The 27,787-nt window shown below is 34.8% G+C and overlaps 1 protein-coding gene across 1 annotated transcript in view; it reads left to right on the top strand.

Annotated features, from left to right (window-relative positions):
• The window catches only part of LOC129002604 (syntaxin-1A-like), an 85,017-nt gene that overhangs the window by 43,135 nt on the left and 14,095 nt on the right, over positions 1–27,787 (top strand). Inside the window, exons 2-5 of the mRNA XM_054430577.1 lie at positions 4,116–4,244; positions 7,674–7,773; positions 9,002–9,076; positions 22,329–22,523. Of these exons, the coding sequence (XP_054286552.1) occupies positions 4,116–4,244; positions 7,674–7,773; positions 9,002–9,076; positions 22,329–22,523 (499 nt within the window). The remainder of the gene's footprint in view (positions 1–4,115; positions 4,245–7,673; positions 7,774–9,001; positions 9,077–22,328; positions 22,524–27,787) is intronic.

Below are 27,787 nucleotides of genomic sequence, written 5' to 3'. Positions count from 1 at the left end.
CAAGAGAGCAGACCTTGTTTTGTCCTTGCTAAGGTCAAAGACAAAGAGGAAAACCATCGGAAACAGGTTCCGGCCGATTGTGATGTTCTCCTCCTTCTTTTATTAGATTATAAAAAATAGCTTTCGTCATACTGAAGCAAAAACAGCCGTTTTTAATGCATGCGTTGCGGGTCTAAAGTAGCATTTTTAGAGTAAACATCATTTTTAGTCTCTAGTGAGTAAAAACCAGCTGTTGTAAACAGTTGAAAATTACGATTGTGGCATTCGTATCGATCAAAATTATTTATCGATTGGTAAGGTATTAGCCTTTTACTGTTGATCGCTCGACATATCGATGGTATAATGTACTGTAACACAGTCGTAATAGACGAAATGATTGAATCACTTACTAAACAGAAACAGCTGCTTATTTTGTATTAGCAGAATTGAAAAAAAGCTGGAAGTCGTTTTGAGAGGTTATCTTTACATAAAAGCTATTTCGTTTACTAGCTTAGTTTGTTAATTAATTATGCAATATGACGAAAAATATAGTTCGAACTATATTTCACCACCCGGGCAAAAGTGTCTTTTTAACCATAGCTCATTTTCCGAACTCGGCTTTGCCTCGATCGTAAAACTTGACCTCGGGTCAAAAAGAGTCACTTTAGGCCCTAGTGATGAAATATACTATAAGACTACATCCTAATTTGTTATAGTATATTGCAACAGTATAGTAGCGCATTTAATGCAAGATAGTGCTTTACTAATGAGTCGACAAAAGCAGTAGAGTGAAAATTTAAAAACGTACGTTTTCATGTCCCTGGCCTTTTACTTCGTAGATACTGGATTTGTAGTTTATTATTATTTGTTTTAATATTTTTTGGGACGGGGGCAACATGTGACACACATTTATTTGGTTTTAAATAGGTTCTAGGTATTTTTTTCGTATTTTTAAAGTCTCAAAATTCACGACCATGACGTGTCCCTAGGGTACATTTTCCAACTTTCACGCTGTTTTTAGACTAATTATTCATGCCAAAATATATAAAGCCATATTTTTATGTCATCAATGGTTATTAAACTTACAAAAAAGGAGCATATTATAATTTTATTGTCATTGCAGACTGACTACCATGACAAAATAAGTCTGTCCCTCGATTTGGCATCACGACCATTTGGGAAAAATTTTCAACTTTGGAGCACGACAGTGGCAAGCCTGGCGTCGATGGAGTCAGTTGGTTTTAGAGACTAGTTCGGGGTGTACGTCAGGATTGTAGTGCCGGTCGTTTTGAGTTGAAAGGAGGAATTACAAGATTAATAAAGGAAAGATTGTGTTTTTTGTAATTTTGGTGTGTCCATGACCGTACGTAGTCATTCGATTAAGTAGACATGGTGTTAATTTTTGTTTATAAGATATTTCAATTGCTAGATTAACCTAGAAGTCTACTTTGTATCCTCGAACATGAGGTGCAGGGCTACCGCCAGAACAGAGCCAAATAACACGTAATTTCACGACCAAAGTTTCACGACCATCGCGGTTTTTTTCACGACCAATCCAGCCTTATGGATTATAGTGTGTTTGGTCGTGACAATAACTTTAATATAATTGCAAATTGAACAGTTTAGTTCAATTGAAACAAATAGTTTTATTATAACTAACAGTATAATTGAAGGATTGTTTAGAAAGATTTAGATTATTCCAGACAATTCACGACCGTACCGCTTGTCCCTGACTATCACGTTTATGATTTCTATCATAAAAATTTCAAAAATTAAAATATCGTCATATTTCAATGTTTTATACACAAAAGAAGCACACCTCTATACAAACATAACGATTTTTCGGGTCTCATGTAAGGTTTTTAGGAGTTATACAAACTGAAAAAGATTTTATTGGCTTTTTTCCATTTTTGAGTTTTTTTATTTTTTTCCAGAAAGACCAAACATACCAAAAGCTCAGTGACCTTTTTATTGTATAATGGTCATAAAAGTAAATTAGTTTATAGCAAAACATAGTTATAAAAATAATATTAACTATTTTTAATATTCATTTAAACGTCCGTTATGGTCGTGACAGGATTTTGTGTTTTTCTACTAAAGATGCTCTTTAAAAAGAAAACTACCAAAGATATTGCGTTACCATGGACATTGTATGAAACTTCAAATGTTAATGAAATAAAAAAAATAATAAAAGTTTTGAAAAAAGGGGAAAAAAATTTGCAAAGTGCTTTTCCTGAAAACGCACGTTTTTAAATTTTCACTCAGTAACAAGAAGAAGTAAACCACACAAAAATTAACTTTGATGTTATGTTTAAAAATTTGTATAGAATGCATTTATTATTAGCATCAGTTGTTACAATATTTATTGGGGGATTACACCCAGACTGATTTACTGTTTTATATTGATGCTCCCAGAGGTCAAATATGAATTTCAGGGTACTATAGGGGTATTTCGTATTTAACTTAATGTATATATGTTTGGGATGAACATCGATGATAATTCAAGTGATTTCTGTCCTATTTTGATGAAATTTTGCATGAATGTGTTTGACAGGCTGGAAATGAGCTTGTGAACCAGCAAGGTTTGGATCATGGTACAGTGTGTTATGAGATTTCCACAACCTGTTTACAAATTATTAACCTAAAACATTAAAAAGCCTAATTTTCATTACAGCCATCATGTAGAGCCTAAAAAACAATGAATCCAATAAATAGGAGCGTTCTTGTAGGATTAAACTTTACAACAGACAAGGAAATTAAAAAAAAATACAGTTTTTAAAATTCCAATAATATTCTTATGGAGAAAAAGTAAACTGCTGTAGTTTTCTTGTTTATGGATATATTTGGATAACATTTGACAAATTTATTTCATTATTATCATAGACAAAAGAATGAAATATAGACTGACAGCAGTGCCGCGGTTAGCATATATTCCGGCGTTCACCGCTAGGAGTGCCGTGTAGTTTCAGTGCACACCACTGCAGCGTTAAGCGCTAGCAAGCATTGCCATGACAACTTGGTAATTAGAGCTAGTACAGTTGAACCTCGTTTGTACGAACCTCGATAAAACGAATTCCTCGATAAGACGAATTTTTTTTAATCCCCTTGACACTTTCATATAGGTCATTGCTAAAAACACCTCTATACAACGTAGTAATTAAGTTAAAAACCTCCATAAGACGAATTTGTTTGTGACATGGGCTAGGACTGATTAACCTCTATACAACAAATATTCTTAGCACAAAACCTCTACAAGACGAACGTGACCTCTATAAGACGAATTTATCATAATCTTAACCTCCATAGTACGTAGTTTTCAAAACAAACAGAAGCTTGTCTCAACATGAAACCCCCACCCATCCCTCCTCCTTCCTCAGTCATTGTTTGGAAAAAACTTGGAGCGAGGAGAAACCTCTATAAGAAGAATAACAGCAGCATTAAACCTCGATAAAACGACCCTCTTTATTAAGAATACCTCTATAGTACGAATTTTTCCCGTACCCCTTGAAATTCGTCTTATAGAGGTTCAACTGTAGTGCCAGAATCCTCCGGAATCCGGGGAGTTGGAGTTTGTTTTAATATTTTCCGTGTTTAAAAAATTTCCGGGGATAAAAAAAAAATTTCTTTACATTAAAATTGCGGGATTTTAGAATTTTTAAATTTACCCATATGCATATTGAAAAGTGGTCCTGATGATACGTTGGTAGCATTTAGTTTACAAGGGTAGTAGTAGTAGTGCTGTTAGCAGATGGTGAGTCGAAGACGGCAGCGAATCGACGAACACTGAGCGTGCTCTCGGTACATTGTGGTGGAACCATCCTTTGTTAGTCTATATTTAATTCTTTTGTCTAAGGTATTATACTTTTAACACTATCCCAAAAAAAAAACATATTCCATTGCCTGTAGCAGCAAACCTAAAGTGTTCATTAAACATAATGTTGTTTGGATCTGTAATGAATCTAATAAGTTTTGAAAAGAAATTTGAGTAAATAGACATGAGGAAGTTTGCTTAGTCTGCAGGTTTGATGCAGCGCGGAAATATTTATCCTAGCCATGTCAATGATGCTAACATTTGTACATTTTGAACAGCAATAAACTACTGTACTACATTTATGATTTAAGCGGTGTTATTTCAGGCAGTCAAAGAATGGGAAGCAGATCAGTTGGATCTGGACTACGATGTCCAAAACTATGGAATCACAAACTACGCGGTCGACATAGAGCAAGATGAAGAGGCAGGATACATGGACCACTTCTTTAGTGAAGTAAGTTTGATTATCTGTTGGAATTTTGGAGTGCATGAGCGATTGTTCTTGATGTTAGAAAGAACCACCTGTTATCAAGTAGGTGTATACAAACTGAAATCAAAACTTTCTTTCTTTTAACAGTATGGTATGTTAATTAGACAGGATTAAGTTTGACAAGGCATAGGTTTGGTTAATCATAAATCAAATCAAATCATGTTTATTGGCATATCACATAACATACAGTGTTTTAAATGTAAGGTGCTTCGTCATCTTCTTATAACATTTATAACAGTGCTTTCTTAAAACTAAACTAGAGTGTACCTGTTGCTCAAATTTGAGCAATTGCAAAGTACCTATTACAGGTGTTATTTAAAAAAAGAATAACAGTAATAATTTCCGATGAATTTAGAAAAGACAACTCAAAGATTATCAAAGTAATTATTATTAACACTAAAAACTGTGCAAAAACAAAATCTGTAAACCGTGTTTTATTGTTTTATTACCTTTTTTATTGTGTTTTATTATGTTCTGTTGTTAAATTTGCCTGTTTTATCACTCAAATATTTTATTTATTTTAGGTTAGTCTTTTGCCTGAGCCACTGTGATAATCTTAATTATTTATGTACCGGACCCGTACCTGCTTTTTAAAATTATACACCAGTTTTATGTATTTATTTATTCAATAAGTTAACTTAGCTAGGTACCAAAATAATTCTTTACGAGGTGCATTTGTCTTAACTGCTTATTTATTTACTTATTTCATTGTCTGAAAACCTTTAAACCAATTGTCTTTCATGCTGTAGGTCTAATCATGTTTTGAGGTTTCTTTAAGGTATTTGCATTATACATTTTGACAAAATCTATTGTAACTCATGTTATTTAATGATGAATAAAGATTTGATTTGATTTGATTTGTAGTTTATTAGTAATTTCTCACTGGTATTATATCAATAATAGTATTGAATAGCATATCATTTGAAAGATTAAAGATGAATTTTTTTTCTAACATTGGTCTTTTTTACCTTAACCTACATACCAAGTTTTATAAAGATTGGTTGAAAAAATTCAAAAATAAAAATGTTTATGTAAAAAACACAAAATGGCAGATATCTGGTTAACAAAGTGATTTTGGAAAAAAATTTATTCTTGATTTTCTTTTTTTTGACCCAAGGAATCACTAGGTAAAATATGTCCCCACCTTTTTTGAACACCCTGTATAGATATAGTACATATACATATATCAAAATTTGACTGAATGGTGTTTTTGGCCTCTGGGGACATCAAAATGAAAAAGTAAATCCGTCTTGGGCCTAGGTCTTACCATGAGACCTACGGCTACGGCTACGGTAATAGCTACTCCCCTATAGGGAAATTTGCTAAAAGAAAATATTTCATTTCAACCAAGTCAGTAAATTTATGTAGCTCACGCTTCCTTAAATTGCAACTAAAATAAACAGTAATATTAAATTATCCAGCTGATCATAATGTAAGCAAATATGTCCTTCATAAGGATAACGTGGCAACTTTAAGCCACTGGGGCAGAGCCCAAGGGACTTTTTCATGTAAGGTCAGTTTGCAAATCTACACAACTATAACCTACAGACGAACATTTTGGTATATTATGTGGGGTTAAATCTTAAAAAAATCCATGTTGTTCACAAAGTTTCATATAGCGTATTAATAATATAGATACCAGTTTTAAAAGTAAGAACCAAAAAAAATTATCTAGAAACATATTGCATAGCCTAACTGAAAAGTTTAATAAAGTTAATGTCAAGTTTAAAACTAAATAACAGGATTATATAATTGAATAATAAAACATATCTGGAAAAATATATTTCAGTCAGAACTAAAGATGCTTTTTAGCGAATTTCCCATATAGGGAATAAGCTATTACCGTAGTACTCATGGTAAGACCTGGACCCAGGACCGATTTTTTTTTTCATTTTGAGGTCCCTAGAGGCCAAAAACACCATCCGTTAAAATTCATATATATATATATGTGTCCGTCAGCACGATAACTCGAGCAAAAATGATCCGATTTTGATTAAATTTTGTACAAACATGTAAACCTACGTTTATTCAAACGAGTTCGCGATCCAGCATGATCGGACCATGGGAACGGGGGTTTACGGGGGGTTTTATGGGGTAAAAATAGGTTTTTCCCATTTTTGACCCAAAAAACATAAAATTTAGCAATTTCTTTCCAAACCATTTTGTAGAGCTTAAAAAAACAAATAATTTAGTATATTGAAGCGTTATTATGCGCCTAATGGTTACGGAGAAAATTCCAAAAAATTTTAAATTTAAAATTCCCATGTTATTCTTATGGAGAATAAGTAAACTGTTGTAGTTTGCTTGTTTGTGAACATATTTTGATCAAATTTGGAAAATGTTTTTATTTCTTACTAACTATTCACATTTTACAAAAAAAACAGTTTTACCCTCCCTGATGCAGCAAACCTAAGTACTTGTTAAACTAATTCTATTTAAATAGGGAATAAATGTTATATTTTTAAGTAGACATTTCAGTGTAAATCCAATCAGTCAAATGGAAATTCGCTTAGTCTGCAGGTTTGCTGCGGCGGGGGTATTTTCATAATTCATTGACCCAGGCTCAGCTGCATACAAGCATTTGTAGGAATAGACAGTGGTGTTAGCCTGTTATCAGTGAGTCAGGTGAGGAGGGCTGTCTCTTTAAGATCTATTAGCCAATTCTCATTATTAGTTTGCTAGTGTAATGCAGAAATTTAGAGTTTTTTTAACAAAACAGTAATATTAGTTAAGTTAACACATTGTCTACCAGTCGACACACTCCTCTGTATGAGTGCCTTGTATCAACAGGTGGTGTAAGTGTAAAGAGGTGTGAAGAGCTATTATCCAAAGGAAAATATAATGAACAAAATGAAAAAATTCTTCTTATAAAACATATACTATGCAGTGCACAAGTTGCATTCATCGACATCTTGAAATCTAGCTTATTTAGCTTTGAGGACACATAAATTGTTCTCATCTTTGATGCTTGGAACCCACAATGAACTTTATGGCATTATACTTCCTGAGCTGTTAACAAATTTTGTTTGATTTATATGTTGATTAAGACTCTCTTTTACATCAAAGATCCCTGCTTTGAAACAAAATAAACGAACCAACTCACATCCAAATAAATCAAAAATATAGTTGAGCATCTAGTAGAGAAAATTAAAAATGTCTACTACGTACTCATATTATCGCACTTATTATGACTCTAGATCCTATATCATACTCTCACAAAACCATAGTGTAGTAGATTGGAGAAAGGAGTGTTATGGTCCAGTGGTTCACAGGTTCTGTGTGCTGTGTGCAACTCCTCTTGCATAATCTCCATTCTGTGTATACTTTACTTGCAATTCTTTTTTGTAGTAATTGTATTCTAATTAATATTTCTTAGTAATACTTACTGTTTAGGTAAAACTGTCAAGAGAATGGATTGCAACTATCAGACAGAATGTGGCAGAGATCAGAACACTCCATGGAAACCTCCTCTCCTCCCCTCGACCAGACGAAAGTAAGTCAAAGCTAACAGCTAAGTTAATTCATTTTCATTTAATTATTTAATTTTAATTTAATTTGGGTCTTGCATATCCGACCCAAACCGGCCTCGAAAATGTAAGCGGAAAGGTCAGAAAACACTGCAAATAGTAAAAACTATTGCAAACCTGTTAAAAATCATTAAATCAGTAAAGTTTCTCCATGATCAAAGGCTATTTCTAAATTAATGTTGTCCATTAAAACCCCAAAATGTTTGAATCACAAATAACATAAAACAAAACTAACAAAGTTAAAACTCCACTATTGTTGTGTGGTAAAATAAAAAAGGTAAATTGATACAAGTTAAATCAACACACAGGTCTCTGTTTTACCACAGGGTATCAGAGTTATGTGAACGCTAAAAAAATAAGAAAATACAGTCAAGTGCAGAAGCCTACAGTTTGGTGTATATTTGTACTATTGTCGGGAGAGCCAAAAACGTTTGTCTTGTTGCGTTGGTCATACCAGTCATACCAAATATAAATAGAGCACAATTTCACAGTCATTGATTGTTCACAAAGAGGGTTGTATAAAACGGAAGGTCGGATACGGTACTTTAACTAAAGCTCAATAATCAACATCCTACTGTATATTTAAATTCATAGATCTAAATAAATAAATTTGATAATTTACAAGACAGCAGACATAAAATATATAAAAGATGTAACACTGGAAAACAACACATTATATACAGTATATACAGTATATATATATATATACCACAACTGTCTTTTATTTTTTTAATTGCCTAACTTGCAGTCTCATCAATGCATTCATGCAATCAACTCATCAAAACCTATTTCTAACATAAAACTTAGGAAAAGTTCTCAGGTATAAATTGAACCAGATGTCTTAATTCATATTATGTTGCCAAACTTATCCCTAAAAAAAAATTGATTAAGACAGTGGGGCATGGGGCGTTTAGGAGGGGGCCTGTGGCATATATAAATATATATATATTAATAAATTTATTTAATCTTCATACATATAACCTTGGGAGTTTAACCCCCCCCCCCCTCTTCCACCATTTACTTATAATAATCAATTGCCACCACCGATTATGAAGGAACATTACACAATGTTCCTTTTTTACCGTGACCCGTTTTACATGTCGCCGTAAAACTTCAACTGCACCATTGTATATAACAATATTCATGGCTGTATATAAATAAACACTACTCATAACTTTTTTTCTTCTGTTACAGCTATGAAAGCAGAACTTGACGTAAGACAAGACACGATAAAACAACTAGCAAAGAGAATCAACAATAACTTAAAATGTAAGTTTGATGGATTCTCACTTTTGCTAGTTAATGACAGGGTGATGTGAGAGTAGATGATTGACCTTTAAGTGATTATCAATGAAGTGTGAAACCAAGTGTAAGTAGGTAATATTACAACACAAGAACTCTGTGTCCCTGGATGGTTCAAACAATCGGTTGCAGAATGTTGGGAAGTGTTTTAGAACCAGTTTCATCAGCCATGTAAACTGTTTAATGAGTTGTTATATCACTTTGGTGAAGTACCATATCATTGTGAGTAAATTGGAATGGGAACTAAATTGTGTGATAATGGGAAAGTAAACACTAATAACATTCAGAAGCAAATATTGGTATAAATATTGCCAAACTGTTGTGACTAAACATGTTTATTATGTTACTACCATTGACATTTGTGTTTGTTTTTACCATTCACTATCATCAATCATGGTGGAAGGAAAATACATTGGTGCTATATTCCCGTCATTTGGTGACGTCATCACCCAGATTGCAAACAAAAAATTAGGCGATGTATTGCCATATAAGTATATATTTGTTTTGATTTGATTGTTATTGTTTTTATACCTTTCTAAATGGTAATACTTTAATACTTTCTTATTAAATGGCGACCATACAAAGTAGGTATTTTAAGCCAAGTATGAATGGAGATGAGTGTAGGATGAGTGGCGCAATCTTGTAGTCTTGTTAGTGACTAAGGCCGACATTCCTAAAGGCCGGTCTACACGCAAGGATTTCGCGAACGTTTTATCTGCGCAGGTAAAACGTTGCAGTCAAGTCGTTGCAAAGAAATGCGTCCACACGGTAAAGGTTTCAGCACCAACTTTTAGTGCAGTTTTGTGATAACTTTCATTGTATGTGCATGTAATATCATGGAAGATGTGTTCCTGTTGGCAATTTCTGCAGCCAGTGTTACAAGTAAGCAAAGAAATAAGTCTGAGAGGCGACGGCGCTCGTATGGTCAAGACGTTGGTTACTAAAAAGACAACAAACTTCATAATAGTTTCTCTGTTCACGTTTGAATCTACTGCTTTGTATTTTTCAAAAGTATCTAAGTCTTTTTTCTTATCACAGTCACTATATTCCTTACTCTTGACCCTCCATAAATTAAGGACACTTCTGGAAAGTTCGATGAATTCAACAATAAAATCACGGAAACATTGGCGAAGATCTGCGATCGTAATTAAAAAACACACTTATACCTCTGACAGCATGTGAAGACAACGCTGCATACTGGGGTTTAGAGCGTGAAGACAGAGTTGAAACGGATGACAGTGTCCACACTCAACGACTTGTCTGAAAACGTTGTCAAAACTATGCTCTCAGCAATAGTTTTATCGCTCCGTCTTCCGTCTCCGGGCAGTTCTAAAAAATGCACAGTTTTGCGGTACACACGCAACGATTTGACTGCAACGATTTACTTGCGCAGGTAAAACGTAAGGTAAATCCTTGCGTGTAGACCGGCCTTCAGACACAGCTGTTAACTAATAGCCCATACAGCTAATGGCAACTAAGGGACCTACAGTTTATTGTGGAATCCGAACCACATTTTTGCCTTGGTATATTACGAATTGGTCTACTTATCAGGAAAGTACTGCGGATAGTCGTAGTACTCACTCGTGCGGACGTTAATCCACACCAGGGAGTATCGCATATACAGTGCATGCCTATAAATATCCACACATAAAATGTAGTGTAAACATAGTGTAAACAGTGTAAACATATTGGTGACATAGGCCGGGCGCTAAACGGGTTGAGAAGGCACTGAAAGTCTGACAAAGTTTGACTTTTGATTATTGTTGGGGACATCTAGTAGATGAAAAAAATCGATGATGTCGCATTTCTAGGGTGGTCATAACTCGGGGGGGAGGGGGGGAAGTTGCGTGCGTCAGTGGTTTACGTTTCCGCGTCTAACTCTGAAACGGTTAATGATAGAAAGGTGGTTTAAGCGTCTATCTACGCCTAAATATATTGTCTTTCAAAAAGGTTATTATAACCTTTCTTCTATCTCTTATACTTTAGGCGCTAATCAACATTTATTGAAAAAAAAATAAAATTTAAAAATACTTTAAAATTAAATATCGGAAATATTGCGCTTGTTTAGGGCATGTTACAAACTATTTATGGTTAGAAAAACTAACAAGTAGGACAACAACACCAAGTTTAAGGAAATCTGTACAAAAACAACAGAGCTACGTTGATTTCAGTACTGTAATACAGGGTGTTTTTAAAAGAATGCCGGGATTTTAAATGGTAATTGCTTGGATACTATTCAAGGTAACTTAACGTTTTATACGTCAAATTGAAGCTAAAATAACAAAGTTTTTGTATCCCGTGTAGCAAGGGAGGAATCTTTGACCTTGGCATTCGTGAAACAGTTGCAGGGTGATAGGCCATATACGCCTGACGCCAGTCGCCAGTATAAGACATTTACGGCGCAACAGAAGGCGCAGATTGTAATCTGTAGTTCGCAGAGTTTATATCCATTGCTAAATTAATCTAAATTAAAATCTACTTGATAATAAAGAAACTTGAAACTGATTTAATGAGTTTCATGAAACCGAAATGTTTTGAAAATACATTTACCTGGCCGGCTAAAAACAAGCGATGACATAGTCGAAGAAATCCTACAATTCTGAATCACAAGCCCGGAAAAATCGATTGCCCGATGAAGTCTTCAGTTTAAAACCCCTAAATTGGCCACTTTATGATGTTAAACATAGAGTATTTGTGCCGAAAAAGATTCAGTCAAGACATCAGATAAACCCGCCGATCGCCCTAAGCGTACAGACATTGCCAGTTTTACGCTCATATAAGATTGATGAAAATATGAATTTTATTAAATCATTCCGAATTGTATGAAAGACTGAGGAAACAACTTTGTTCTTTTCCCTTTAATTTGACGTTTTAAATCGTTTAATTATCTTGAATAGTCCGTGAGCAACGACAGTTTCAAATCCCGGCATTCTTTTAAAAACACCCTGTATTACTAGACGCAATATTGAGGCACGCGTACCGCGCGTCGGATGTCGCTCGCGACCCAGCCGTTCGTATTTTAACGTGAAATAATTTTGATTGTTGTCTCATTATTGTGTCCGAAATAAACACTAAACGGTCTTAAGTTGTGATTAGACTTGTTTGGATGTTTTATTATTTTAGTGTTAACCATTTATTAGTGAGTAATTTAGAAATGAATATTGTGATTTGCGTATTGTCCTTGTGATTTGTGGCTGGTTCCATTTATTAATGCCAAGGTCTGTTGTCCATACAGTATTTTAATCAAGTATACGTTTGACTACAACTACATAATTGCATGAACGTAACTAACTCCAAATATTTCATGTAATTTTAGTTGCTTTGTAGAAGTACGGAAATGTAGATCTTACAGAAAACATAATCAGTTTTTATTAAATTGCTACTATGGGGTATGAAAATGGCGTTTGATTTAAATGTAAAAAAAAGACAAAGACATTTGATTATGGCTTGTGTCTATTTTGCCAAGAAAAAGACGACGGTACGTTTATTAAGAATTTTAAGCAATCGTCGTTAGAGAAAGTAAGGGAAGCAAGTAATCGCAGACAAGATAATGTAAACTCTTTGATAAACGATGAAACTAAGGAGTTGCTAAAATGGCACAGAAACTGCTACTGTTCCTATGTCAGCAAAACAAATCTAGAAAGATGCGAAAAATAATTGACAGTTAGTAAAAAAACGATGAAAGTTTTGACAGTAAAGATAAAGACGTACCATGCACTTCTAACACTAGAAGTGGTATACCAAAATGTACCTTTTTAAAATGTATATTTTGCCAGCAGCACAAAAAGAAAGGTGAAACGGCCACTTTTAGATTGAGTGAGGTAGACACAGCTAAAAAGCTACTAGCATTATGCAAAGAATGGCAAGACGAAGTTTTTGTAAGATTAAGTACTTGCAGAGATGTTAATGATATTTTTGCGGCAGACGTGCTGTACCACAAAAAATGTTTTCTTGAATACGGCTATGAGAGAGGAAAGAGGGCATCTGATCATGAAAATCATGACAGATAAAGCAATGCTTTTTCTGAACTTATTTCGGAAATCGACGAAGCTTTAAATGAAAAATGTTTTGAAGTTAGCTTCCTTACTGAACGGTTACACCAACTAAGTAACTGTGGTGAACTGGAAATTGATAACAGAGTAACAAAAAACTTGTTGGTTTCACATTATGGGGATTCTCTTCTTTTTTCACATTCAACCGATAGGTCAAAGTCATCCTTTGTGTTCAAAACATGTTTTAAACCAAACGAATTGGTTGAGCATATTAAGATATCTATCGGAAAATTGCATCAACACCGAGGCATTACGAAATGAAGCAAAACAAAATTCGTTTAACTTAAACGGGTTTTTATGTACTGACTCGGCCATTAGTAGTGCTTTTGATGGATTTAAGTTTACGCCAGCCTGGGAATCGTTTTTTAGCCATGTTGTAGGAAAAGACAAAAAAATTACAGATGACCTGAAACAAAAATGTATTTCAGTGTACATGGATTTACATAATTTAATTATTGAACGAGACTTAACTCCAAAGCATGTAGCTTTGGCGCAATGTATTCACCACTACACGAGATCGAAGTTTATTCTAAGTGTGTTGAACAGGCTAGGGCACTGCATAAGTTACAAAACACTGACCAAGCTAAACAACCAAGTTTTGACGCATATCATTGTAACAAGTAATGAAGTTGATGTACCGGTACCCTCAAACATTGTTCATGATCCTAGTGTCCTTATTCATGGCGCTATAGATAACGATGATTTTATGGAAGATACGTTTGATGGAAAATCAACCACACACGTCACAGCAATGGTACTTTATCAACCTGCAGGTATTGAAGATATGCGCCAATTTAAGGTAGAAAAGATTCCTGTGCCTGAAACTGGATTGAAAGTTCAAGAAAACACATTACTTGAATGTCAAGTGTTGAAAAAAGGGCCCCTTATAAAAAGAAACCCCGATCATTTTCCGAAGCCTTTTGACCATGTTAGTCAACCAACTGACACCAAACAAGATGTCTCAAATAGAGGAGATTTGATCTGGGTACTTACACGGCTCGATCTGGAGTCCAAAGACAATATTTTGTTACCTAAACAAGCTTTAGCGCCAGGTTGGACCCCTTTTAACCAAGCTGTTTCAAAATCTGACATGCCGGTAACGAAAATTGGATTTTGCGCTATATTTCCAGCACCACCAACTACTAGCGATGCTGTGTACACTGTTATGAGTAACTTTTTAAGAATAAATGATCAACTAGGCTAGAAGTATGCAGTTCTAAGCTGTGACATGGCTGTTTATTTACTGGCAAAATTAATTCAACTGCAAACAACTGGGTTTGAAAGACTTTTCCTTAGAATAGGAACCTTTCATTTGTCCAAAAATTTTCTATCAATAATAGGTCAGTATTTACAGGATTCAGGCTTTGTAGACATTGTTATAGAAAGTGGAATGTATGGCGAAAACACAATAAAGTCTGTATTGCATGGTACTCATTATAATAGAGGAATACGTGTACACAAGATTATGTACGAAGCATGCAGAAGACTACAGTTCAAGGAGTTCTTGGAAGAATACATAGAATTAGAAGGTAAAGAGCTTCCAAAGATCTTGTAAAGAAGTTGCAAACAAAGTTACAATATGGGCTACAAGGAAGAAGCTTCACCAGTTTTCGAGCTTATAGAGGAAGAACACAGCCAATTCTTTGAGAGTTTTAATAACTTTAGAAACAAAAAAGCAGCCAAAAACAAAACATTCAAGTACTGGGATCAATACTGTGATATGGTTGAGCTTCTATTGGATTGCGTCAAGGCAGATAGAGAAGGGAACTGGAATCTGCATATTAATGTGGTCAAAAGAATGATTCCGTACTGCCTACTTAACCACTATAACTACGTCCGAGGATGTGTTATGTATTTAGAAGACATGTCTAACCTTCCCGTAGAGGTAGAAAATGCTTTTCAACAAGGAAATTTTTTGGTAAAGAAAACGCCTGAAAATTCAATAGTGTTGCAGCAGACCAGGCTCTAGAACAATCTCTCATCCGCTCATCGAAGATTCAAGGTGGTTTGATTGGATTGTCCTCATACATGCTGTACAGAGATGGTGTCTTCTTTACCATCACAAAGCAGATGTTACAACGACACTCCTCAACTTTTGTGACCTAGCCCAAGACCCAACAGGGGACGTTCAACCGACGCACAAAGAGTGGAATGTCAGCCGCATCGAAAAAGATGAACAAGACGTGCAAACTGTGGTAAACTTCTTTTTGCAACATGACAACCCTTTCGCAGACTCAAATACTCCACTGAGAAACATAGTTAGTGGGACACTGTCACCATCAGATACAGCCGCCTCGTTCCTTCTTAGTATGGATAAACTAGCTCAAGATAAATATACATCTTTTAAAACTGAAAGAATGGATAAAAAAAACAAAGGATTGTTTGCCCCAATACATCGTAATAAGACTTTTTCTTTTAATTCCATGTCTACAGAAGAAAACAAGAAGAAGAAGAAAACAACACTAGATGATGGCATTTCCAAGACGATTTTGTTGGCCTCTCAAAGAAAATTAAGTTTGGATGAAGTAATGAAGCACCAGTTGATGCCATACCCTCCTAGCTTAGCTCTTGAAAATGGACAATTAAAAAAAGTATTAAGTCAGAACTAATCAATATCATAGAAAATGAGTCTCATTGCACCGAGCCTATGCAAACCTTAGACCAACTTCAAAATCAAGTCAACATTTTTGATGGAATGGCTCTTATACATAGCACTCCAAACGCAGTAGTTTCTAAGATGGAATATTTTGAAGAATTTGGGAAACATAAAATGACTAAGATTGAAATGACACTCAACCAAAGAAATACTAGTAGAGTTGATGTTGTTTACGACTCCTATAACGATACTTCAATGAAATGTGTCGAACACGAACTAAGAGCTGGCAACAAACTCCCCTTGGTTGTTAAAATACACAATGACTTGACGAAAATACCCACTCAGTGGTCTCGATATTTGTTGTTTACAGAAAACAAACATGATCTAGTCCAATACATTTCCAATTATATTTTGAAAACCATTCGTATTCCAAAGGGAAAACTATTAGTTTTATCTGGCTGTTTTGCAGAGGGAAAGAAAGGTTTTTCTAAATATGATACAGGCGAGATCTCTGAAATGCCAAACCTGGCTAGTAATCATATTGAAGCTGACACCAGAATGTATATTCACGTTAAAGATTGCCTTACTTCTGACACAAACGTTGAGCATGTTATTATCCATAGCCCGGACACAGACGTGTTTGTTCTAGGTATCAGGTTCTGGGTAGAATTTGTAAAACTGGGTTGTAAAGGATTATGAAGAGTTGGCACCGGGGACAAAAGAAGGGGTTTAGGATGTCATATTGCCGCATCATCCTTAGGAAAAGATTTATGCGAAGTGCTGCCTGCAATTCATGCTTTAACCGGATGCGACACTACCAATAAAATAGGAACAAAAAAACAGCATTTAAGAGTGAAAATTTAAAATCGTACGTTTTCAGGAAAAGCACTTTGCAAATTTTGTTCCCCTTTTTTCAAAACTTTTATTATTTTTTTTTATTTCATTAACATTTGAAGTTTCATAAAATGTCCATGGTAACGCAATATCTTTGGTAGTTTTCTTTTTAAAGAGCATCTTTAGTAGAAAAACACAAAATCATGTCACGACCATAACGGACGTTTAAATTAATATTAAAAATAGTTAATATTATTTTTATAACTATGTTTTGCTATAAACTAATTTACTTTTATGACCATTATACAATAAAAAGGTCACTGAGCTTTTGATATATTTGGTCTTTCTAGAAAAAAATAAAAAAAACTCAAAAAATAGAAAAAAGCCAATAAAATCTTTTTAAGTTTGTATAACTCCGAAAAAACTTACCTGAGACCCGAAAAATCGTTATGTTTGTAAAGAGGTGTGCTTCTTTTGTGTATAAAACATTGAAATATGACGATATTTTAATTTTTGAAATTTTTATGATAAAAATCATAAACGTGATGGTCAGAGACAAGCGGTACGGTCGTGAATTGTCTGGAATAATCTAAATCTTTCCAAACAATCCTTCAATTATACTGTTAGTTATAATAAAACTATGTGTTTCAATTGAACTAAACTGTTCAATTTACAATTATATTAAAGTTATTGTCACGACCAAACTCACTATAATCCATAAGGCTGGATTGGTCGTGAAAAAAACCGCGATGGTCGTGAAACTTTGGTCGTGAAATTACGTGTTATTTGGCTCTGTTCTGGCGGTAGCCCTGCACCTCATGTTCGAGGATACAAAGTGGACTTCTAGGTTAATCTAGCAATTGAAATATCTTATAAACAAAAATTAACACCATGTCTACTTCATCGAATGACTACGTACGGTCATGGACACACCAAAATTACAAAAAACACAATCTTTCCTTTATTAATCTTGTAATTCCTTCTTTCATCTCAAAACGACCAGCACTACAATCCTGACGTACACCCCGAACGAGTCTCTGAAACCAACTGACTCCATCGACGCCAGGCTTGCCACTGTCGTGCTCCAAAGTTGAAAATTTTTCCCAAATGGTCGTGACGCCAAATCGAGGGACAAACTTATTTTGTCATGGTAGTCAGTCTGCAATGACAATAAAATTATAATATGCTCCTTTTTTAAGTTTAATAACCATGACATAAAAATATGGCTTTATATATTTCGGCATGAATAATTAGTCTAAAAACAGCGTGAAAGTTGGAAAATGTACCCTAGGGACACGTCATGGTCGTGAATTTCGAGATTTTAAAAATACGAAAAAAATACCTAGAACCTATTTAAAAACAAATAAATGTGTGTAACATGTTGCCCCCGTCCCAAAAAATATTAAAACACATAATAATAAACTACAAATCCAGTATCTACGAAGTAAAAGGCCAGGGACATGAAAACGTACGTTTTTAAATTTTCACTCTTAAATACTTTATGAAAAATGAAAACTTCTACCCTATACTGCTGTCATTGTGTCACTTGCCAATATCCCAGGAATCTATTCACCAATTAGAGTTGCTATACCTTTAACTTATTAAAAAGAAAGGCCAATCATGCGATGAGAGTCGCTTTCTTGAGTTTTCCACCACTCAATCTGCTATTCAAAATCTCAGCAAATTAGCATGCACATCTGACTGCTACAAACTGCACATACTTAGATGTGCTGCTCAGTTACATCCATGGGAAAACTCTCTTCAAAGATTTGTTGAACCATTGGATCTGGAAAGCTATGGATATTACAAAGACAAAAATAATACATTCCACCCGTTACTAATGACTCTTCCAGCAACTCCAGCATCATTAATTCAACCCTGCAAGTGCAAAAACTGTTCAAAGAACACCTGTGGTTGCTCAAAAAACAAGTCTTCTTGTTGCTCATATTGTAAATGTGGAAGTGCTTGCAAGAACCCTTTCAAAAATCGAGAGCGAAGATTAGGGAGACAAGTAAGCCATCAGAATTAAAAAAGCTGAATTTTGAACCAAAATGTAAATAAACATTGTAAATAGTGTAAATATGTAAATTAAATGGATATTAATTGAACGTAAATTGAAGAGGGATAAAATAAAAACTTAGTCTACCTCAAATACATCTAAAAGTAAGTAACTGAAACTTGTACAACATTATGTAGTAAATTAGTTAATATTATTAATAATAATTTTATCTGTTATATTTATGTGGTATTTCCTTGTTGACGTCGTTTATAGGTTCCATATCAAAACACAATAATGTTACTTTAAATTTAAGTGAGCCTGTTGCATTCAAACCGATCACCTACACAGCTTGCTATCTTTGGCGCGCCTCGATACTGGATTTACGGTCAACGCTACTATGAATTTCCCACGCATACTCTTACTGAAATCAACGTAGCTCTGTTATTTTTGCACCGATTTCCTTAAACTTGGTGTTGTTGTACTACTTGTTAGTTTTTCTAACCACAAATAGTTTGTAACATGCCCTAACAAGCGCAATATTTCCGATATTTAATTTTAAAGTATTTTTAAATTTTATTTTTTTCAATAAATTTTGATTAGCGCCTAAAGTATAAGAGATAGAAGAAAGGTTGTAAAACCTTTTTGAAAGACAATATAGGCGTAGATAGACGCTTAAACCACCTTTCTATCATTAACCGTTTCAGAGTTAGACGTGGAAACGTAAACCACTGACGCGCGCAACTTCCCCCCCCCCTCCCCCTAGTTATGACCACCCTAGAAATGCGACATCATCGATTTTTTCCATCTACTAGATGTCCCCAACAATAATCAAAAGTCAAACTTTGTCAGACTTTCAGTGCATACTCAACCCGTTTAGCGCCTGGACTAACAGTTTGAAGAAACAACCTTTAACCAAACAATGGTTTGTTATTTAGTAGATGGCGTATTCTCCAAAAAATGATTGGTATTTATCACATTAGGAGGTACTGTGACAAAAAGCGCATAAAATTAGTGTTTTGGACATTTGTAATTTTATTTCCTTAGTAGGTAGGCCATGTAATTTAGGGAAAAGTACCAGTATCAAGGATCGTCGTCAAAATGTGGTTATGGATAATTTGGTAGACCAGTGGCGTAACTAGAACATGGCTTTGGGGGGGGGGATGGTGAAGCCCCAATACCGGGGGGTCCGGGGTCTAAAAGGGGGGTCCGGGGTTAGTTTAATCTAAATTTTGAAAAATTAGAACTCCAAACTCGCGTTTTCAGGCATTTCAGAGGTGTGTAATCACGTTCAAAAGAACTCCAAAAATCTACCCAATTGAGACTGTCACTGGCCGGTCAGAATCAGGAAATAATAAGTGACTAATAAATCATAATCACAACACAACAAACGAACAAATTATCATTAAGTTGTTGTTGTAAGCCTTCTGAGCTGCGCGTGAAGAGCCGTATCTACTGAGTTTTTATTTCCCCAGGCAGGCTCCAGATACCATTCCCCCACCCGCCCTTACACCGCGCGTCGTCGCAACGGAAGCAAGGCTGAATGTGATTGTTTGTTATCAGTATGCTCTGTTTTAGTTACTATACGCTTTCTAAACAAATCTGTTATTAAGCTCTGCGATGCTGATGCTTTCCTCTTAGACATTGTGAACACATAACCACTGAATAACAAGTAACACACAGAACACAGGCGACAAGCACAGGAAACGCGCCAGACCCAGACTGAGCGGGAACTTACAGCGCATGAGCGGCAGTGTTGCCAACCTAATATTATGACTTTACACGTAGTCGCCACTGGAAATCCCCGATTTTATTCGCAAAGATCATGAAATATTACCCACGACAATTCCTGATCCACCCTCTGTGAACAATGTTCATTATGGAGTAGGTTATTCAGCCCAACTAAAACAGTTTTTTTTCCTTTGGGGGGCTTCTATCCCCCTCATCCCCCCCCCCCCCGTAGTTACGCCACTGTGGTAGGCCTATGTACCCAAGGCCCCTTTTATTCACCAGCGGTCCGCCGCCTCGGTTTTGTTAGTGCATTGCCATAAATGGGTGTTTTTATTAAAATTGGAGCGGTCCCAGAAGTTGCGTTTGCCCCGGAGGTTTGTAACTACTGGCGGCGAGCGGATCCTATATGCATTGGGTTGTATAGGACCGTTTATTCAACGCGGTAGGCCGTTGTCACTCTCGCATTGCTGCCAACCCAACTCACCTGGAATGTCACACGTCTTGTCTTGTTTTCTGTCGAACTAAGTGACTGCCGACTTCGGAATGTAGTTGGCAGCACTGTTACACCCTCCACGTGACAGCGGTCGATCACAGCGTCTTGCCGCGTGACACATTGGTGCAGTGGTCGGCCGTGGTGAATAAAAGGAGCCCTGAGATGGGCTATGGCAGTATGGTTCAGCGATCCTATATTCGACATATTTGAAAAGAGAGTATAGCAGAAAAACACTGTAACGATCACAACAAAATCGTAAAGGTCTTCTGGGATCGCAGCAACACCTGCGATCACTCACTGCAGTTGTGATTATTTACTTGATTCAACAGCCATCGAAACTCTGTTAATGAATGGAATCCTCGATTGTAGGATATTGGTGGCGATGATTTATATTGGTGGCGATGATTTAAAAATGCAAGTTTCCCAGTCTAATACAACACTTGATTTACGGTATTTTTCCCGGTTATCAAAATTCAAGTAGAATTTGATAGACATAGAATCTCCAGGTTCCTGACCTGGCTGAAGATTATTTAAATTTACAGTTACACATTATTGTACTTGCGATCGTTAAATCCACTATGTAAGTCAAAAGGTCACTTAAGGTTCCTCTATCTCGGTTCAATTAAAGGTTTTCGGTTTGCTTACAAAATGTGATTGGAAATGTTGCAGTATTTGTAAACAGCATTTAATGTAAACATATCAGTGACAGCTAGAATTGAGAATCTTAATCCAAACAGCTCTTCATTATTTAATTAATTATTTAACGTATCTAGTAAACATTGGGAGAAACTTGACAAAAATTGCACAAAATTGGGTTTTTGATGGTTTGTTATTTTATTTCCAAAGTAGCGAGGCCATATTTTGATAGCCAAAGACACTCTCACCAATCCAGTGAATAAAGACAAACGATTTGAATCTTGATCGTTACTCTAGTTTTCTCAAAGTAGGCCGCATAAATTGACATTTTGGCGTTACAAATGACATAGAGACAGACAGACAGACAGACAGAAATTGAGATGAGACTCGTTTCGGCTTTCTTAGGCTATGAAACGTAAAAATAACCTAAACTGCATGATTCTACGCAATATACAGACAAAACTGTAATTTTATTTATAAAGATATGTAGGCTACTAGAGGATCCTTAGGCTGCATGATACCTAAAAACCCTACTGAAACTCTACACTTACAACACAACACATATAACTGAAACACTACAGTACAACCTTGCTAATCTGTAAAAAAAGTCGGATTATCCAAGGAACATATTAAATGCCCAACCAAATTAATTGCTTTACTGACTTTTAATACGCGACTGCGTAAGACAATGATAATGTCCCCGAGACCGCAGGAGACTTTAAATATTTTGTCATGAAATATTTTGACATTTGAATATTACCACGATAACATTACCGAGAACATTGTAGGCGATGGCATGGTCGGATTAAGCGAGTAGTCGGACTAGCCGAGGTCGGATTAGAGGTATTCTACTGTATCTTTAAAGTCTTTTCTGTTTTCAGCTCTAGAAAAGCGTATTTACCAGGAGAAAGAGGACCTCGGCCCGGAGGACCAAGTACCTGCGGGTTTGCGCATACGCAGCACACAACACGCCACAACACTGCATCTCTTTGTTGAGGCTGTCACAGAGTTTAACTCAGAACAAGTCGACTACAAGGAGAAGTGCGAAGAGAGGATTCATAGGATAGCTTCAATAGGTCAGTTACAGTATCATAGCTGTGAGTGAATCCCTATTTAAATAACTATAGTTTCTGTTACTAGTATTGGCTTGATCCAAAATAGTTACCGGTAATTCAAAAGATATGAAAACTGTTCCCGTAACACATTTCTTATGCACATTTTTAGTTCATTTGCCCATTGAAACAACATAGCAACTGGTAAACTGCAGTCCCGCAGTTAGCTTGTAAATGCCCGAGAGGTAGTTGTGCCCAATTCATCCTTTTTTGATATGAATAATAATAAAAATATGCATTTTACAATTTGACACGCGAATCAGCAGCATTATAATTAACAACAATAAAGATCGATTTATTGTGTCTACTCTTGATCATCAATAAGATTACCCCTTGTCCTTGCAAAGTAAAGTAAAATTGTTAACTATCAATTAAATAGGTACAACTTTTAATGAGATACAAATTTTTTATCTGCAAGGACACATTTTTCTAAGTACAGTATATGGGTTTGGTTATAAAAAAGTTTGAATTCAAACATTTTTTTGTTTTATTTGAGATGTAACTACAAACATTTAGAACTATTTTAACACTCAGCAATAATTAACACTTCACATTAATGATTTTTTACTATATTTTTTTGGCAAACTCGTTAAGGACAAAATCAAAGCTCATTTTTAGCATTGCATCACCTTTTGGTACACATAATCATTAAATGTTTTAAATTCATTTTTAAAAGCTGCTTTTTAAAGACTTTTTGTAACACGTTTTCAGTATCTAAAAGTTTTTTTTGCAGCCTTCTTTCTAAATCACTGCCTCTTGTTTTTTTGCTAATTTCACAGAAATAGCATGTTATTTTACAATGTAAAATAAAAAATACCATTGAACATAAATACAATCATAAGCAAAAACATTATATAACATAACTTTATTTACTGGCCAACTGAAAATGTTCCTCACACGATTGAATAAAAGGTACTGACATTAGAGAGTAATGCCAAAATTACATTAAAATTAGAATATAAAGGAAAGGAGAACAAATGGCAACATGCAAGTAGTTGCAGTGAAATGTAACCGTGAGGGAAGAGAAGTCTATTTATTGTAAAATGCTGAAAGATACATTGAAAAGTCATGGTATGAAATATCTAGTAAATTTTCCTACAATAATTACTGTAGACTCAAAGACCGTCATAGTCTCATAGATAATTTTTTTGTTAAGACCAAAGATGTATTTAATATTACCGTTGAAGGCATAGTGACATGTCTGTCAGACCATGACGGACAAGTCTTAGAAATTAATTGCTTGAATTTCAAACACAAAAATGAAAAGTCAGTAAAACAAGAAATACGTAAATTCTCTCAACAAAGCACTGAATATTTTAGCATGCTTTTAAGAAATGAAACTTGGGCCGATGTATACTTTGCATCACCAGAAAAAAATTTCAATAGTTTATTTAACTTTTATTTTAATGTGACTTTTCCAAAAACATTAATCACTAAAACTCAGAAAGAAATCAGTGGATTACAGATGAACTGAGGGCTAAACAATACACATTAGTTCAAAAACCAAAAGAATTAAGAGAATGTAGACAATATGAGGTAAAAGAGTTATTAAAAAAAGAAAAGCTTAAGTTTAGGAATGAGTTAAATGAAGCTAAAATGAAATACTTTGAGAACAAAATTAGTAAATCCTCAAATGTCCAAAGAACTGTATGGGACATTATAAATTCTGAAGTTGGAGCTAACAAAAAAAAAGTATAGTGATATTAGTTTAGTTAGGGACAAACATCTTATAGAAGATCCTAAAATGGTCTCAGATATTTTTAATAACTATTTTATAGACATAATAAAAGACTTAGAGCCAGACTATAACAGTAAGGTGCCATGTATTATCTTATTTGTTATAATCTTATGTGTTATAACTGAAAATAACAGATATGAAGAAGCTATATCTGTTCAGGAATGGACAATAAAGCCTAAGTTTAATTTTCAAACTGTTGATAAGAGGGAGGTGGAAAAAGTTATATCATCATTAAAAAATAAAAATTCCAGTGGCCATGATGAAGTGCCTGTTACACTTCTTAAGAGTATAAAATATGAGAAAAGCCAAATTATAGCTCACTTAATAACTCCTCTTTCCTTACGGGTATATTTCCAGATCAATTAAAGAAGGCAAAAGTCATTCCAGTACATAAAAAGATGACACAAAAAATATTTTTAATTATCGCCCTGTTTTGTTGTTACCAGCCATTTCCAAAATTTATGAAAAAATACCAGTAGTTAATAGTCAGCTTACATCATAACTTGAAAAATTTAATTTGATGGATAGTAATCAACATGGGTTCAGGTCTGGGAGATCAGTTGTTACTGCTGCTGTATCATTTATAGAGTCAGTAATTGACCGTGTTGATAAAGGTGAAAATACAATTGGCATATTCATGGACCTATCTAAAGCTTTTGATAGTGTCAAACATTCTTTACTTTTGAAAAAAATTAGAAACTATTGGAGTATCAAATTATTCATTGTAATGGTTTCATTCATATCCAACAAATAGAACTCAATATGTGGAAATCACACATCGAAAAAACAATAAAATCGTTAAGACAGAATCAGATATAAAGACAATAAAATATGGCGTTCCGCAAGGGTCTATTCTTGGTCCATTGCTTTTCCTGTGCTATGTCAAGGCCACACTAAAAAACAGGCCGTAATGCTCGTCAAGCATGACGTCACGATAGAAGACGGCAATGACGTAATTAAGGTTATATTTTTGTTTTCGATGAAAACAAGCAGCTGATCACAATCGGCAAACATTACGTCATTGCCGTCTTCTATCGTGACGTCATGCTAGACGAGCATTACGGCCTGTTTTTTTAGTGTGGCCTTGGCTATGTTAAGGACATGGACAAAGCACTTTCATGTAAGCCTAACAGTGAACTATGCCTGTATGCTGATGATTCTAATTTACTCATTTCAACACCTAAAATAGAACAAACGGAAATGGCTGCTTTCATAGAACTTTGAAACCTTGGAGATTACTTAAAGTATCAAAATTTAACATTAAACTATAAAAAAACAATTTTATTACATTTAAAACTCCACAAAGTAGAAGTCAAATAGAACCAATGATTGTGTTTGATGCCCACATAATTGATCCCAAATTCAAGTACAAATTTTCTTGGCCTGACTATCGATAAACACCTTAATTGGAATGAACACGTAAACAAGATCTTGACAAAAATGAACTCTGGAATTCATGCGCTTTCAAAAATGTCTTTTTATTGTAATTTAACAACATTGAAAAACATTTATTTTGCTTACATACATTCTCATATTTCTTTTGGTATTTGTTTATTTGGAGCAACAAAAAAAGCAGCAAATTTGGATGGTATGTTAAGACTCTAAAAGAGGTCTATAAGAGTAATGCTGAAATTAAATCAAGATGATTCGGCCAGAGAACATTTCAAACAGTTAAAAATACTGACGGTTTATGGCCAATATGTTCTTGACGTCATTTTGTGTACAAAGAACAAAATTCCTAATGATGTCCCTCACGAACCAACACATCATTATAACACTAGAAAAAATAACTCTATAAGGCAAAATCAGCACAGACAAAGCTGTATGAAAAAAACCAACATATGTGTTGGTGAACAGTTTTTAAAATTAATCCCAGAAAATATTAATAAAGAAAAAAATTCAATTAAATTTAAAAGACAACTGAAAGCTTATTTAATTAAGGAAGTAATTTACTCGCTGGATGAATTTCTAAACCTCCCTCTTAAATAAATAAACTAATATGAATGTATCAACAAAGCTTCTTTAGATGAGTTGTAGGAAGTATTGTTAATTTTTGTATTGATTATTCTAGAAACCTTTGATTATACTTTTTCATACCTAAAGATTTTTTGAATTTGAATATGAATTTGAATAATACAATTGAAATTTTGAACAAACCCAAAACGCCCCTCGGGCCCATTTATAAAAGCGGCACTGGTTAACTGTGTAAAGAGAAATAAAAAAAGGAAATGTCCACCTGCACCTTCATCTATTCTATATATTTAGGCCAACATGAATTTTGTGATAATTGTTTTGAAGCTTCCACGCATCCGATGACCGTGTTAAAGGTGTCATTGAATAGGTTGCGGCCTGTAGATTTGCCATCAAACAACAAATCTTTGAAATTCCATCAGGTCTCTGCCACCGGTGGCCTTCAAAGTTCCCATGTTATTCTTATGGAGTAAATCTTCGTTTACATCTGAACAGATGAATACTTTGAAATTTACACTATACTAGGGACCACGAGAGTCTGCAGTTGGCGGCAGCCAATACCAAGACTCCAAGACTGGACTAGCGCGTTGTTGCAACATCACCCGTTCACAACTTTTCGACACTAATTAAAATATACTAAACACTATTTTCAAATCATCTTGTATTATTAGATTTGGCAATACCCCACTGTCCTCATTGGATCCTTCGATGTCACGTGGTAAATAGGCTCCTCCCTCAACTGTAGATTCTCGTGGACCGTACTGTAATATTTGAAACAGATGGTTATACTCAAATTGAAATTAATGGAGATATTAGATAAATTAAGGAGAAATTAAGGATTTATTAGATTTTTTGAAAAGATAAAAACGTAGGCCTACTCTATTTTTGTGATTTAAAAATTAGTATTTCACTGCAAAACGCCTTTTTAAAGTTTCAATGAATTTAAAAGTCAACTTACTGTACAGCAGTTTCAGTAACACTATTTGTTGTGATTTTTAAGACTGTTATTTTACTGAAACTTAATAACAGGATATTATTTAATGAGTGAACAACATCAAAGGAACAATATTTTTTAATGCAGTTTCATCTATTGTAAGGGAATGCACCTGCATTCTTCTATATTTATTTATTTAAGGTGCTAAAGAGTCAAGAATAATGATCAGACGTTTTTCATCTCCAGAATATTTTATTATATAAGAAGATTGGATGGGCGGGTCCCAAAATTTCTGGAAAACGCTATTGTTGCGTTGATTAGGAATCTTGATATGTCGTCAGGCTTGATTAAGGAGGGACTGTAGGTAAAGGAATTACTTTTGAAAAACATGTGGAGGGAATGTGCGAAAAAATAAAAGGAGTCTTCGTGAAATTAGCAGAACAGGCCAGAGCCAATAGAGACAGACTGGGAAACATTTGATGACACAGTAAAAAGGGTGTTGAGCCAGAAATGCTGTACGGATGAGTGTTCTGGGGTAAGGATGCTAGGAAGATAATATTGAAAAGGAAACTTTTGAGTTTGCAA

This window comes from Macrosteles quadrilineatus, unplaced genomic scaffold, assembly GCF_028750875.1.
Source record: "Macrosteles quadrilineatus isolate MER2022 unplaced genomic scaffold, UCM_ALF_1.0 Scaffold_1__1_contigs__length_201487025, whole genome shotgun sequence".
NCBI lineage: Eukaryota > Metazoa > Arthropoda > Insecta > Hemiptera > Cicadellidae > Macrosteles > Macrosteles quadrilineatus.
The sequence above is the reverse complement of the archived record's forward strand: the minus strand, read 5'-3'. Positions and strand labels throughout refer to the sequence as shown.